At 41.5% G+C, this 16,607-nt stretch overlaps 2 protein-coding genes across 4 annotated transcripts; one reads left to right on the top strand and one right to left on the bottom strand.

Moving 5' to 3' along the window:
* Nucleotides 1-2,528: 2,528 nt before the first annotated feature.
* On the bottom strand, nucleotides 2,529-13,759 carry LOC139393044 (high mobility group-T protein-like). 3 transcript variants are annotated; one of them, XM_071141370.1, is made up of 6 exons: nucleotides 13,579-13,733; nucleotides 5,749-5,836; nucleotides 4,101-4,263; nucleotides 3,783-3,928; nucleotides 3,501-3,675; nucleotides 2,532-3,089 (listed from the first exon to the last, which is right to left on the bottom strand). In XM_071141370.1, the coding sequence occupies exons 2-6, from the start codon at nucleotides 5,772-5,774 to the stop codon at nucleotides 2,976-2,978; spliced, it is 624 nt and encodes a 207-aa protein (XP_070997471.1). In that variant the 5' UTR covers nucleotides 5,775-5,836; nucleotides 13,579-13,733; the 3' UTR covers nucleotides 2,532-2,975. The 3 variants fall into 3 exon arrangements, with proteins under 3 accessions (XP_070997473.1, XP_070997471.1, XP_070997474.1); XM_071141372.1 differs by lacking the exons at nucleotides 5,749-5,836; nucleotides 13,579-13,733 and adding an exon at nucleotides 5,170-5,306 and having other exon boundaries at nucleotides 2,529-3,089; XM_071141373.1 differs by lacking the exon at nucleotides 5,749-5,836 and having other exon boundaries at nucleotides 13,579-13,759.
* On the top strand, nucleotides 10,362-15,973 carry LOC139393043 (testis expressed 26). The gene is made up of 7 exons (XM_071141369.1): nucleotides 10,362-10,448; nucleotides 10,694-10,784; nucleotides 10,907-11,069; nucleotides 11,603-11,759; nucleotides 12,529-12,705; nucleotides 15,288-15,449; nucleotides 15,678-15,973. The coding sequence occupies exons 1-7, from the start codon at nucleotides 10,436-10,438 to the stop codon at nucleotides 15,809-15,811; spliced, it is 897 nt and encodes a 298-aa protein (XP_070997470.1). The 5' UTR covers nucleotides 10,362-10,435; the 3' UTR covers nucleotides 15,812-15,973.
* Nucleotides 15,974-16,607: the final 634 nt, after the last annotated feature.

Here is a 16,607-nt window from a genome sequence, read left to right on the forward strand (position 1 = left end):
ATATAATGCGTTATGTTTGGAGCAAATCCAAAACAACATATCATTTAGTTCCACTCTTCATATTTTCGTGGCATGTTGGCAGCTGCATCATGTTATGGATATCAGCAAACTGCTGAGGGACCAAAAAGGGGTCACTTTTGTTGTTGCTCTGAAACATGTAATAAATTCCTGCTAGGGGGAAATGCAGGTTAACTAATTAAACAACAGAATATGATCTACATGATCAGTCTGGGTGTGTGAAATAAAAAGTGATTAATGTGAACCTAACTCACAGCTAAAACATGTAAAGGAAGTTATGTTATTTGTTGCCTAGACTTTACTGCAAATGACAAAAAGACAAAGACTTCAATACACTAATATGGCAGTTAGCCATGACAGCTTTTATAATAGAACGCTTGTGACCACACACACACATCTAAATATTGCACTTGGGAAAAAAACATCTTAAAGTAGAAATAGAAATAGAAACAAACAGTCATTCTATTTTTGCTCTATTATAGTGGCCACGATAGACATTGATCAAGTGCACAAGGCTACATGTGCGCAAAAGTAATGTTCACTGAGCAAAAAACGTAATAATCTCACACACACACACACACACACACACACACACACGTGTATCTGTAAAGTTCAACACAACAAAAACAATATCTTTGGGCTACACTGCACATTATTGCATTGTACACTTTCTACCTGTGGACATATGTTCTACAATGTCAGCAAAAGTAAGAAAAAAGGGAAAGTGTTTGGGGTTCCTTTCACCTCTAGTGGCATCCAGCTTAAACCAGGACCTAACCAATTCGCTATAGTATTAACTGGTATACGACTCCTTGCCGTCCAGTAAGTTAGTTGCTTACTGGACCCTGGAAATCCTGCTCTACTTGATTCCTGAATCCACTTGAATCCACAAGCAACACCTCATTGTCACCGAATTCTCTCATTCTGAAAATTAAACACATTCTGTAAAGGGAAAACATTAGTTAACAGACAGTTCATTAGCTAGTTAACTAGTTAACATTTCACACAGATTTCCAGGGTCCAGTAAGCAACTAACTTACTGGACGGCAAGGAGTCGTATACCAGTTAATACTATAGCGAATTGGTTAGGTTACTAATGTTAGCTCATCTGATGGTGTAACGTTAGCTAGCTAATGTTAGCTGTCTGACTTTATTAGCAAGCAAAATTTCACACCAATAAGCTCTAATATTTGATTAGATAACTTGGCTAATGTTGTTCAACATTTCTCTGGCTAGCTAAAGGAGAATTAGACCCAGCTAGCAAGATACTTAACAATGCTAATACACTTTCCACCACACTTTCTCCATCACCTCAAACTTTCCAAATGCCAGTAGTTTTTCGGTTACAGCTCATGAAGTACACTTCATCCCCGTCTCTGTGGTCAGGCATCTCACCTAACGTTACTGTTCAGGGGACGCGCTCCTGAAGCCCTGAATGCAGCATGCAGTTCGGGGCCGGGCTCAATGTGGGCGGAGAACCCTTCCAGTCTCCTTCAGGGTCACCTAAGTTGAGGTAAATGTCAAAGATATCAACATCAAACCTGGTCCATGGATAAAAATATAAACCATGGAAGTAAGTGAGGCTGTCATTATGCATAATGTACTTTGTCAAATTCATGTTATACCACTGCAGTGGTATATTTTTATATGACAAACTACTGCACCGATGTTAACATAGCGTTAATTAGCACCCATTTGCACGTGAGCTAGCTAATTGCTCACAATGAGGGAATCTTATTTGGACAAATTTGCCTACTTGATCAGTAAGCCTACATGTACAGTTACGTAATCGATTTGATCGTTGATTTTCTGTGTTTCTTCAATGTATGCCTTGTTGTGTTTGGCTGGCTCTAAATATGTATCGTTGATGCCATTCCCTTAGTTACACATAGCGAGTCTACAGAGCCTACACATAGTATATACAATAATGAAATCACCTGGTCCCAACATACATGGCAAGTCAAGAAAAGTCATTGTAACTTTTCCCCACTGCAAACTGAATAAGTTAGGACACAGAGGTTGCTCTGAAAACACTTCAAGTCTTTAAACATAAAGAGAAGCATAGCGCCAGCCGTATCTTAAGCCATTCTCTCATCCTGCTTTCGTTTGAAAAAGGGTGCTGTGGCCGCTGAAAATCTTCACGGTTGAATCGCCCGGTTGGAAAATGTAACCCATATGGCCATATGTAATCACTGCCAATGGTGATTCTAACAATAGGGACTCAGAGGTGTGAATACTTATGTAAATAAGAGATTTCTGTATTTCACTTTCAATAAATGTGTTAAAAAAAATATCTAACCGTATTTACACTCATTATGGGGTATTGTGTGTAGATAGGTAAAACACGTTTTTTTTTTATCCATTCTGAATTTAGGCTTTAGCACAAAATGTGGAATAAGTCAATGGGTATGAATACTTTGAAGGCACTGTATGTACTTTGCCAAGATTGATCAAAGTCAACCAAATGCCTTATTTAGTTTATGTTAAATCTTCAAATAAAAAACCAAATACAATTTATTAAAAAAGACCTTTATTTAAGACATTCCTGAATGTCAGCTGCATTTGTTATCAGAGTGGTATTCAAAGAACAATACAAAGACCATGTGACAAACATATGAAAAAATATCCTTTAAAACAAATACAGAAAAAACATAATTCACTCGCTACCAACCCAGAAATCTGATTTGAGAGTTGCACACCTAAAGGAAAGTTATTACTTCCATTGTGATTTATAATCTGCCAAAGCAGTTACAGGCATGGGCAGGAAAAAAGGGCTACTACAAGAACAAAAACAAGACATGTAGTGTTACCTTTAACCGGTTAGGGAGCATTAAAACGTTAAATATACACACAGCTTAATGTGTTCTCGTTGTGTCTGGGTCTGTTCGGAGATGTAAAGTGTGTACAATAGGGTTACATAGCGTTAAACAAGAATGTAGCCTCCAACAGCAGGGAGGCTACTCGTCATCATCCTCATCGTCATCCTCCTCATCATCTTCGTCGTCGTCGTCATCAGCAGCTGCGGAGGAGGCAGTATCCACTCTACCATTGGTGCGGTATGATGCAATATCCTGTGGGACACATCACAATTACTTATAGAGCCAGACGGATATGTTTGGACCCAAAACCAATATATCTGCTGACATACTGTTTTACAGAGGGAAAATTAAAAAGTGATTTTCCCACACTGAATTCTCAAATTGCCATCCAAAATAGCAGTTGTCCAAGAAATATGCTTCAGATGTTGATTTCTTACATTTGGACAATGGCATCATGAGAATGGCGTTCAGATCAGCATGAAATTCCCCTTTTTCATCCTATTTATGGAATATTGGTGGAATTATCTGCACCCATCTTATTCAAAATCAGAAGTTCGTAGGTCAACTTCTAAGATGATTGAATAGAGGATAATCACAGAAAAGCCAGAATTCCAGTCATTGTGAAAACCCCATCTCTGGAAGTTGTATCAAAGCCCTGCTCACCTTGTCGTATTTCTCCTTCAGCGTGGCTGCCTTCTTCTCGTACGGCTTCTTCTCCTCAGCTGCAGAGCTGTTCCACATCACTCCCAGCTTCTTAGCAGTGTCTCCAATGGACAGGCCTGGGTGCTCGCTCTTTATCTTGGCCCGGAAGTCAGCACAGAAGATGAAGAACGCAGACCTGAGAAACAAAACAAACACATGTCAATTCAAAGGGAAGTTTAATTCCCCTCTCGGATTGCTATCCAGTCTATCTGTCATGCAAACCTCGTGAATTATGGTACATACGGCGGTCTCTTGGGGGCATTGGGATCCTTAAACCTCTTCTTTTTCTGGCCATTGGGTGGGATGTAGTTCTTCATTTCTCTCTCGTAGCGGACCTTGTCTTGCTTTGCCATGTCCTCAAACGTTCCTTTTTCTTTAGGAGACATGGGCTGGATGTAGAGGTATAAATTCAGATTACACATCCACATGGCCACAGCAAGACTGTCCACAAGGTCACTCAAGTGTAACAAAACATACCAAGGTGGAAATAAATTCAAAACCATTCTGAATATGGACCAGAAACATGTCACTTCACAATCATTCACTGGTGTGTAATGCTACCTTCCATCGCTCTGAGCATTTCTTGGAGAACTCGGCGAAGTTGACGCTGGCTTCGGGCTGTTTCTTCTTGTGCTCCGCCCTGCAGGTCTGCACGAAGTAAGCATATGAGGACATCTTGCCTCTCGGCTTCCTAGGATCTTTCCCCATGGTGACTTGTGTAGGTCTAGTAGGAGAGGATATAGATAGAGTTTCAACATAACAAGGATAAATTCACCCTGAGCTTTGGCCATATTAAATGAGTGTCCCTCCCTAGCTGCCCATAACAAAGAATGGGGCCTGGGGGTGTGCACATTTGTCTTCTCCTTTTTGAAAATAAACTATTGTAATCGCTAATAATTATCACTTGCTGCATGACGGCAAAACCTTTTTTGCAAATAATGAAAGGTGCAATTGTGCATATGGATGGTGCAGCGTAGCTAGCAAGCTACAATGGCAGTTCGCTAGCATCGAATCCAACCCCCCCGGAACACCAAAACAAAGCATAGCTATCATGGATCCATCCCATTGTTGTGTCGTAGGTAATAGCTAGCTACCTAGCCTTGCAGTGAGCCGTTATAGCTAGCTAAATAACGTGTTAGTGTTGCAAAAGACAACATGGAGACCTAATCTGACTCGTATCAAATGGGACAAAACAAAAACAACTAACGTTAGCTACGATACAGCAAATAAAATCGAGATGCTCTGTTAACGTTGTTAATGTCAGCGCAACGGGCCAAGCTTGCCACAGCTAGCGTCTATCTAGAGCAAAAATAACTAACGCTAGATAGACGTAGTACAATATAACTCGTTAGATATGTCTGGCTTCCATGAGTTTTTAAAACCAACTAACGTTAACGTTATTAAAGTCACGAAGATGTTTTATTTAGGTGGTGCCTAAAAATGTGCTGGCTAGCAGTTGTTTACTGTCTTTTGTTAGCCCACATTTCACTTACATAGCTAGTTAGCAAGCAAATGCTTTATGAATGCTCAGCAAAATACACTAAATATTTGAACAAAAATAAATGTCCATGTTGCTATTTCTCATAATTCGCAACATACTCTAGCTAAAATGTTGGGTGTAAATACATACCCTCAGTTAGCTAACCAGCTAACGTTATGCTTCATCAAACAACAATGGGACGATGATTAATATTCGCTAGTAGCGCAAACAATGACGTCACTCTCGTATGGTAATAAAGAATTCTTCAAAATAAAAGCACGCATTTCTAAACATACAAATGTAAATCTTCTTCGGTGGGGTTTTAGTCAAGTGGCCAGGGTTCCGGTCTAGAAGCACGGTTTCGACTGCTCCTACAGTTTTGCTTCCATACTGCAGATGCCCACCCAGAAATACAATTTCCATACAAGGCCACATAGAGATGTCAGATTAGAAAATTCCTAATAAGACACTTTAATTGTCGCTGAGGCTGATTTTTCCCCCCATCACTCACAGCCAAAGATATTACTTTATAGTTTATATTCATCCAATGTCTGACATGTTTTTGGATGACGTGATGACGCCGTTGTTGCTCGCCTGCTACCTGTGCGCACTGAGTGCTAGTGTGCCTGTGGTGTTGGTCTGTGTAAACTGGATGCAAATGCTGGTCCGTATAAACCGGATGCAACACAGATATAGATGAATCGGCATATGCAAATATCAGTAGATTACCTTGAAAACAACGGACATCCGGACATCTTGGACGCAGTCTCCAGTTCTTATTTACCTCAGTGGTTTTAGTAGCCTCGTATGAAGCATCCTGATTTAGAGAAACAGAATGTAAGCTTGTGAGATCAGGATGGTTTGTACGAGGCTAGGGTTTTAGTGCAGACGACATCTAACACGTTATATTGTCTCCCACTACTGTATTCAAGGTAGAAAAGAAAAACATATTTGAAGGGAAAAAACTAACTTAATCGACAAAACAAAACGAAGCAAAACAGACTCCCACTTCTTCCATCCATCGTTGAAAGTTCCATGTCTCCTAACTCAGGCTCTGGGGCCTGAGAGGGTAGTAAAAGGCTTGTGATAGCCTTGCATGTAAACTCCTTCGCCGACAAGTCCTCCAATCTCAGGAACCTCTCTGACGCATCCACAATGATGTCCATCTTTCTAGACTTTTCTCCACTTTGGCAGTGCCGCTGATCACCATAGCCATAAATAGTGCAAAGTTCACCTTCTTAACCTGTAGAATATCTGTAGCCTGCAGGTAATGCCTATCCACCACCATGGGGCCTTCAGGACCGCTCGCTCCCTCAACCCTTTTGACAGCCACTGCAAATGATATATTCTGGATGGACCTGACTTTAGCCATTTTCCTTCACCCTCGTTGGGCATTCCTAAAATGAAGCAACATGGTTCCCACCACAATTGCAACATTTCACATGATCAAAACTCAAACCACACTCAATATGATCTTCTCCACAACATTCATCTTTCAATCACAGACACTTTCCACGTGTTAAAAAGCACAACAGCAATCACAATCTTGGTACAAATGCTCTTACACAGTAATTCACATACCTCAACTTCTCCTCGATTTGTAGGGACTTCACTTCAAAAAACAAAAGAACAGATACTCTTCATGTTCTCTCCATTAACTACTCATTTCATCCGACGTGCATCAATCACTCTAGGGATATTTTAAATTTCTTCCAATTGCACTTCCCACGAAACGCCAGATATTACCCCCTTGAGGGGTGCCCTGATCCGAAGAGCTACGCACAACATGACAACATTCTCGACTCGAGTACAACGTAACCCAAGCTATTTCTGTACACGAAATCAAAACAAGCCCACTTCTCGTAATCCTTACTGCATTTACTTAAGCCATCACTCTTTCCACCAGCTTGGATATTTCAAATGGATTCGCCCCTCCTCAACAAACAGCACTCCTACAAGATAAGAAGCAGCAGGAGCATTCCCAGAACTATCCATTTTGTTTTCCAGCAATACTTTGGTAATTTTTCTATTCTTTTGGACCATTGTTCAATCTTCCTTGCTTTTACCGCCATTAGTTTTGTGTTCACCACCTGCTCCAGCTTCCACCATCTTTAACCAAAGAGCAACCCACTAGTTCCGTCCTCTTCAAGAGTCAGCCACTGACATCAACCTACCCTCTTGCAAAGTGGAGAACTCATTCAAGAGATATTAAATGTTAATTGATGTTCATTTTTATTGTGCTTATAAGCAAATGCAAGAAGGAATTTGTGGAAACCAATTACAAAAATAATGTAAGACCACTATCAAAAAATACAATGTTCAGATTGGTATGTTCTCAACATTGGGATTTAGAGAAAAAACTATTATACGTGCTGAGGTAAAAGTGGGTTTGGGAACACTCAGTAGGGTCTGTAGAATCTCTATATAGTGTTATTTCTTTGGCGACTGAGGTTTAAATACCTAGCAGTACTTCGTACTCCACCCACTCCATTGGTCCCAATGCAATACACTATCGACCTATCTATTACATATTGGCTTATAGAGAAAAAAAGCTATTCTATGTGCCAAAAATAAAAGTTGGTTTGGCATTACTCAGTAGAGCCTGAAGAATCTATATATGGTGTTATTTCTTGGGGGACTGCAATACAATATAGGCCTATACATTACAGAGAAAAAAATACTCTATGTGCCAAAGTGTGGTGGGGATTACTCAATAGGGTCTGTATAATCTATACAAAACAGTACGGACATCTTCCTAATATTGAGTTGCACCCCCCACTTTTGCCCTCAGAACAGGTTAAATTCATCAGGGCCTGGACTCTGCAAGGTGCTGAAAGCGTTCCACAGGGATGCTGGCCCATGTTGACTCCATTGCTTCCCACAGTTGTCAAGTTGGCTGGATGTCCTTTGGGTGGTGGACCATTCTTGATACACACGGGAAACGGTTGAGTGTAAAAACCCAGCAGCGTTGCAGTTCTTGACAAACGGGCACCTTCTACCATACCCGTTCGAAGGCACTTTTTTTGTCTTGCCCATTCACCCTCTGAATGGCACACATACACAATCCATGTCTCAATTGGCTCAAGACTTAATAATCCTTATTTAACCTGACTCCTCCACACTGAAGTGGATTTAACAGGTGACATCAATAAGGGATCATATATTTCACCTGGATTCACCTGGTCAGTCTATGTCATGGAAAGGACAGATGTCCTTAATGTTTTCTACACTCAGTGTATCTGGATGTAGTTTAGTGGGGGACTGAGGTATAAATACCTAGCATCACTTTACTCCAACCACTCCATTGGCCACAGTGCAATACACTGTTTTTGAAACACCAAATACCCTTTGGGCTTTAGATCAAAAGTAGAGCAAATAAATAACACCATATATAGATTACCCAGACCCTAGTCAGTAATCCCAAGCCCACTTTTACTTTGGCATATAGAATAGTTTTATCTCCATAAACCAATATGTCATTTATAAACCTACAGCGTATTGCTTTGGGACCAATGGAATGGGTGGATTAGAAAGTGATGCTGGATATTTCAACCACAGCCATCCAATAAATAACACTATATAGAGATTCTACAGACCCTACAGAGTAATCCCAACCCCACTTTTACCTCAGCACATATAATATTTATTTTCTCTATGAGCCAGTATGTAATTAATATACATCGAATGGAGTGGGTGGAGTAAGGAGTCACCAGCACTCTGTATTAAACTCGTTGGTCAACATAAGAGACCAATTTAAGTTTTGCAGACTTTAATTCTAATTACATATATTTGTATTGGATTTTCGATATTCTTAAAGTTTAGCTTGTCTTTGCAGGGGGACTCTTATTAAATATTTTTACATCCCTCGATCGTGCTGCCAGCATAATATATTGCTGCTAAGATAACGGTAATAGCCAGATTCGATGAGCGGTATTTTAGCTGTGCGACGTCTCCATGCATTGTGGCTCCTATTAGCTGCCGCCAACTCCGTAGAATGTCTGATTGGGCGCTTGCTTTCCACAGCTCTTACTGGAGACGTCGAATGATTGGTCGTCTTTCTAGAGTCTAGCGTAAACACTTCAAAGTTTGAGGGAATTCGATTATTTGGCCCAGGATGCCGCCTGGGAAGAAGTTTGCACCAGGTGAAAACTGATGGCATTCGTTTTGGAAACGGTCTGCCTCCCGGGCGTGCGCCAGGTGCTCATAACAAAAAGTAGGCTCAAAACTAGTAATGAGCACATGGAGTAATTTCAGCAATAAGGCCCGAGGGGGTGTGGTATGTAGCCAAAATACCACAGCTAAGGGCTGTTCTTATGTATGTGGAGTGCCTGGACACAGCCCTTAGCCGTGTTATGTTGGCCATATGCCACAAATCCCCAGGCTGCCTTATTGCTATTATAAACTGGTTACCAACGTAATTAGAGAAATAAAAATACATGTTTTGTCACACCGGTGGTATACGGTCTCATTATACCATGGCTGTCAGTCAATCAGCATTCAGGGTCCACCAAGTTTAAAATGGTCAATTTGCCCGTTCACGTCACGGTCCATAATATGGTGCACCTCTTTGTTTCAGTGCCGCGGAAATGAATAAAACATTTGTTTGTGTCACATTTTGAAATTTTTTAAAATGCTATTTTAAAAACAAACTCCAAAAACTGCCCCACAAAAGGACTATTATATGGCCCAACAACATATCAGCATAACTTCTGGCCATTAATGGCGAGAATATAGATGCTGTGCTTGCCTTCACTTGTCTGGCCTTTTACAGAACATTTACTAGGACACTTGCAGACACAACGAGATAGCCTATTCGGCAGGCTTTAATAAAACATATATATATATATATACTTTAATAAAACAGTGTAACCACCAGTAACCCGGTCTACCACCCTTGGTGCACCTAGCCAAATGTGATGCTGAATCTTTCATGCGGGTCCAAGCCCCCCAGGCAGCACAGCATCAATCATCAAATTGCCCTCGCGGATGTTGTGCAATTCACAGGAATTGTTGTGTGTCTCCCATAACAACCAAGGACTCCAGCACACACAGTTGCACACCGCGGAGCCCTGAAAACAAGTTTTCTAGATAGGCCAAATTGAACAATGCAAACTCAAGATGAAGAATCCTGCGAACCAGGTAGGCCTACAACTGAAGTGTCATAACTTCTGACGTCATAATTGTTATTACGTTACATTGCATTGGTGGCGTATTTTCAATGACTTTCTCTCGCTTGTGATTCAAGCACCACGGAACTGTCCCGGAGCATCATCAAGCGCACGATCGACAAGTTTGCCTAACACATCCATCCCAGGCAGAGTTAGAGAAGAGATGTGTGCATTTGTGTCCAGACATCGCGCCCAATAACCTAAATATTCCGATTTCTGGAAACGTTTCATCACGAGCGAAAACAGCTATGGCAGCCGTGGGTGAGGAGCCTCAGATTACTTGACATGAGACTTTTTGGGGCTGTTTCTCGGACTCTGATCGTAGTCTTGGGAACATAAATATATTTGTAAGGAGATTCTCCATTGAATTTGCTTTAAAGTCCAGGACTAGGCTTATTCTTCACTGAGCATGTTTTTTGGACTAGGTTTATTAATGTCCGAGAAACCTCACCTTTATACTAATTTAAATGAGTTATTGTCTATTAACTTGATATTTGAAATTTCAGATGACAGGCGTATGTGGGAGTGGGACCCATATGAAACATCGCAGAAAAGAGATTTTATTTATCGGCCCAGTTCATCAACACCAGTTTTACCGTAGGCCTGAAAATATGATTGACTATTCATGAATTCATTTCTAATTCATTATGTTGTTTATATTATTCACATTTAGGCTATGTCTCCCTATAAATTTTCTCCTTTTGTGAAATCTTTTTCAGTCCTACAAAGACAAGAGCCCATAGAAACTCCTATGCACTAGCTTGTCCTGTGGGTGCCACTGTGTACAATGAGGACTTCTGTTGGAAGCCAGCCGCTAAACCTGACAGCATTCGCACAGGATCAGCCTCTGGGAACAGGAGGAACAACCCACATCCCAGTCAGGTACAGATCCACATTCACACTCAATCCTCTGGACATGAACTATTTAGAATGTGTAAACTTTCATACTTTTTACAGAAAGAAAAGCTTCTTAACAAACATTAATCTAACATTTAGCTAACTAACCTGTCTGTCCCTCTGGTGCCCCTATCCAGGGTTGCATTTCAAATGGAACCCTATTTCCCACATAGTGCACTACTTCTGAACAGGGCCCATAGGGCTCTGGTCAAAAGTAGTGCACTGTACCCTCTTAGAAAAAAGGGTTTCAAAGGGGTTCTTCAGCTGTCCCGACAGGGGAAACGTTTTTGGTTTCAGGTAGAGACTTTCTTCAAAGGGGTTCTCCTACGGGGACAGCCGAAAAACCCTTTAAGGTTCAAGATAGGACCTTGTGTAAGGTGCCATCTGGGACACATCCCAGTTATTATTATTATTATTATTATTGTACCTCTATGCTTTATTACTTATACATTTAAGCTCTTTGGGCAGCGATGTATTTATTGTATGAAAAGTGCTAAACATTCTTCATTTTTCCCTAGTCATTCATGGTGTGGCGACTGCCCAAGGGCCAGAAGCAGAGCTCTGTAGGTGGTTGGTCCCCCTGGAAAAGTCCTCCTTCTGAGGAAGAGATCCGAAACGCTCTGACTGCCCAGTACCGGTCCACCTACCGGACTGACTACCTGGGCATGCCTCAAGGTAGAGAGATCAGGGAGCATACAGTGCCTTCGGAAAGATTGATGAGGAAAAATAACAATTTAATACATTTTAGAATAAGGCTGTAACCTACAAAATGTGGAAAAAGTCAAGGGGTCTGAATACTTTCCGAAGGCACTGTATATGCCAAGCGTCTTAGAGTAGGATTGCTTATCTATGATAAGGTTCCCCCTCTCTCCATGTAATCTTATTCATTAAGCTCTAAAAGGCTAAACTTATCCTAGATCATCACTCCTGCCCTGAGAGGCTTTATGGATATAGGCTCTGAGCCGTGTCTGAAATGATACCCACACTAATTTTGTCCAAAGCCACACCCTGTTTCGAAGTTCTCAGTGTTTTCGAAGTACTCCCCAGCATGAGTATCTCTTTATTTATCAGGATTCAATCAAGCAGATAAGGATATTCCTGATAGCACTTTCAGAACAGTTTTTTTTAATTTGTACAGGACATAGTAAGTCAAGTTGCATGCACTAGATGACTTCTCAGTCAGGTTTGTGTCTGAACTGAACAGGTCTTGCCATGTAATGATTCAGTTTATAAATAACTCTGCTGTGGAACTAAAACACAATTCTGAAAGCATTATCTGGAAGCCATAACCTGCAATTGATTGAATCCTGGTAATTCTACGTTTTGGGGGGTTATGTCTTTAGTTTGAGCAGAAGACAGTAGTACAACTTCACTCTAGTTGTTTGTTACCCCTTACAGCATTCGCCTTGCAAGTTCTCTCTTCTGCACTTTTGTCTTTTTACAGGACTTCAGTTGATCCCCCCGATTCTCACTCCGCTGAACCACAAGCGCCAAGTCCCTCACTGCACGCACACAGAGATGAGGCACAACTACCGCCAGCCCAGGGAACGGTCTGAACTGCGGGGCAACATGTCGCGCTACGGCTGCAACGCACTGCACGGCGTTGCCCCCAGGGGTATAGGTACGTTATGAGCTGCCTGGAGGCATCCTATGAGTAGAGTGAAGTTGCCCCTAGCCAGTAATCTTGAGTCAGTGTTTTCCCCACTAATCGTTAAGGTTAGGATTGGGGGAGGGGAAGCCGATCCTAGATCTGTACCTAGGGGAAACCCTGGAGCAGTGGCGGCTGCTGATTGGCTGAATACCCGGGGTGCGAGGTGTTTAGAGTTGTCAACAAAGCAGCATGACGGAAATATGATGGCAAGTTTTTGAACTACCAGTAGTTTCTTTGAGAAGATATCTGAAGCGATCGGTGCATTTGAACAACAGCATCAATACACCTATTTCACTCTTGCATGTCAAAAACCGAATGACCCCTGCTGCACATGCTGCCACTGTTTTGATCAGGTTAGATTATACTATTTAAAATGAGCAGTCAACTCATGAATAAACTAGTGCACTAGGGAGAATGCAACAAGCATACAGATGCAATAAGTGAAAACACATGATCTAACTGGGGATAGCTAGCTAACATAATGTCACAAAGCATGATGCGCAAGCCAGTTAACGTTCATTCTGGAAAAACTTCTGATTTACGAGTTAGTCAGATATGAGTTTAGAAAGACTTGAAATTGGCATGGGAGCTAACTAGCTAGGAAGCTAACAGCTAGCTATGGCTAGCTATCTGCGTATTTAAGGTAGATAACTGGTTCATTTGACCAAAAAAGTGTTTCTCAAAATTACTGTAGCTGGCTAATTAATTTGATCATGCTTTGTGAATCATCCGGGTTTATGCTGTTTTAGTCCACACAACATGTCGCCCGCCCTGTCACCTACAGCAGAACCTGATGAACAACATGGGGGGAACAATCAAATTGGCCATGTATTTTTGTCCTACCAGATCTGTGATGAGAAGGTTCTAGCTAGTGCATTCCTCTGTCCTTCGACTCTTGTTGGAGGTAGTTGTCCAGTTTATCAGGTCCCAGGCTGCCATGACTGTTACGATAATTTATTTACAAGTGAATTATTGCTTTTCGCTTTAGTGCCACCTCTACCTGATAGAGCAGATCTAGTCTGACGTGCGGAAGTAAGCCGTCTGGCACGAGATACTCATTGGGAGGGAGACTATAGCAGACCCAGAAGTTCTGACTGAATGGACGCACATTTGAACGCCCCAGGATGGTCCATTTACTATGCGCTGTTATAATTTATGCCATGAAATCCTGCGATTTCATTGAGGGCAGTTCCCCTTCATAACAAATAGCTGGCACAACAATCCAAGCAATGTTCTCATGGCCTATGTGCCCACGAAGGCGGGGCTGCTGCTGGCAGTATCTTTGGGGCAGTAACTGAACAGCTTGTTATTTCTTTTTTGAACAGGAACAGCTTATTTTTTTTTTAACAGGAAAATGTACACATTTACAGCACTTTTATGAACATTTAAAACATAATCTATGAACTATATAAAATATATATTTTAATAAAAATGTGTACTTTTTGTTGTTGTTGACCAATCACAAGTTGAGTGCCTCCCCTAACGCTCTTATGGGCGGGCCGCCACTGCTATAAGTCATTTGATTTCCTTTCATTTAGACTATTAGGGAAGACTATATGGGGCAGTGGTGGGCAACTGGTGTCCCCGGACCCCCTTTTATGGGCAATTTCCCAAAAAATCTATAAGAATGAAAATACAGTTGGAACACAGTCGGGGTCTTAACTTACTTAGTTAGAATTGTAGAATACACAAGGTGTCATTTCAAAATGTGGTTGTGCATCAGCAGATTTTCTCTACTTGCCATGGCAAAATTAGTAGAATTGTATGAAATTTGGTTATACAATTGCAAAATCTTCTCTTCCACCCCATGGCAAAATTAGTAGAATTGTATGAAATTTGGTTATACAATTGCAAAATCTTCTCCTCCACCCCATGGCAAAATATGTAGAATTGCATCAAATGTGCTATAAAACTGCAAAATGTTCTATATGCCCCATGACAAAATGTGTAGAATTGCATCAAATGTGCTATAAAACTGTAAAATGTTCTATATGCCCCATGACAAAATGTGTAGAATTGCTGGAAAATAACTCTAAAACGCACAAGTTGTTGCTCCCCCCCCCAACAAAATGTAGCTTAGCGCCTCCAACAGGCTAGGGCTGGCTCTAACTACATGTGTGGGTATGGATGTGATTGTGTAGACCTGTGAGCCATGATGAGTTCATATTTCTTGTGGCCCCCACCCCCATCAAAGTTGCCCATCCCTGATATACTGAATAGGGTGCCATTTAATATTTTCCCACGCTGCACAATATTGCTCAGAGCTAAACTCGGGTAAAATAAGGCAGCCTAGTGGTAGCCTAGTGGTTCAAGTATTGGGCCAGTAACCGAAAGGTTGCTAGACTGAATCCCCGAGCTAACAACGTAAATATTAGTCGTTCTGCCCCTGAACAATGCAGTTAACCCACTGTTCCTAGGCCATCATTGTAAATAATAAATAAATTAAAATAAATAAATAAAATAAATATGAATTGCCTAGTTAAATAATTAAATGACCTACCAGGCTCATCACTTAGAGATCTCAGTGTATCTCCCACCCCTTTCTGTTCCAGTTCCTACTGTTGTTCATGGTCACATCCACAACCAGGAAAATAGTTCCCAGTTGACCACCTACGACAGACACTTTGGAGGGATAACGACCGATGTCTCGGCCGTGCTCCGCTCTCTACAACCCCAAGAGCTCCAGCAGTTCTGCAGACATCTACCTGACAAAGGTGAGCTACGGACTCTTGTTATGAACCCTGACTCTATTCTCCTAGTTACAAATCACTTCCCTGTTTGGTTGCTTGAAGTTGCCCATAAACACTGATCCTGGGTCAGTTTGGCATTTTCTCCACTAATGGTTAAGGATTGGGGCAGGGGATCTGATCCTAGATCTGTACCTAAGGGAAAATTCACCCCAGAGCACTGTATATATGTTGACTGATGTTTTGTGTTTACAGACAAGGAGGTTGTGCAGACATTTTTGCACCGAGTGCCCCCTACCAGCCAGGTGAAGAGAGGTACAAAGTCACCCGTCCTCCCTCCTGCGTTGTATAGGTCAGAGTGGATGTCTGGCTGGCCCGGGCCCCTGTGATACTTGACTTTCTGTAGCATCCCACCACAATCATGTGACAACCAGAGGCACTGTCCAGTCAACAAGTGCCTTTGTGGGACTGTGTGTACGAGTGTTTATGCTCTGTTTGTGAGTTTTATTTGCAGTGTTGTAACTGCCTTGACATTTCTGAAAATAAAGCCAATGAATCTAATGCAATGATACTTCCGTTTACGTCTGCAATCTAACTATAACAGTACTGAATAACACCATTGTGATATTTTTTTTAGCATGTTGTACTGTAGATATCACAGATGTAAGTGCAGTTTTACTTGCTGAATCAAATTCTTCTTTGGTACAGTTACCATGATTCCAGAACCAAACCTCAGATGTATCAATAGTAGGCCTACTTCTTTAGAAGGCGTCAGAATGAGGTTTCAGAGACAGTCAGTAGTGTAATACCGTCATTATAACATGCTAGTACGTGCTAGAAAGTACATGCTAGTACATGCTAGAAAGTGCTAGAAAGTGTCTGCACCCACTACTGTAAGTCGTTACTAAATTACTCAAATGTCAAAAGTAAATGTAGTAACATAACAATAACACATGTTTACACCAATAGGGTGGTGCCCTTTAGATCTAATCCAAGGTTTTGTCTGCTCTGTGGAACTGACAATATTAGCAGAAATGCATCCAGTAGTTATCTTAGTATCTTAGTTACCAGAGAGCCACCCACGTGAGTCCAGGTGAAAGGTTAGAGTGTCAGGTAATGTGACATCTGGAGAAGCAGAGGCTGTGGGCTGGACTGGCTCTGAAGGGCTGAGCACCTCCATCCACT

Source organism: Oncorhynchus clarkii, chromosome 33, assembly GCF_045791955.1.
Source record: "Oncorhynchus clarkii lewisi isolate Uvic-CL-2024 chromosome 33, UVic_Ocla_1.0, whole genome shotgun sequence".
Lineage (NCBI taxonomy): Eukaryota > Metazoa > Chordata > Actinopteri > Salmoniformes > Salmonidae > Oncorhynchus > Oncorhynchus clarkii.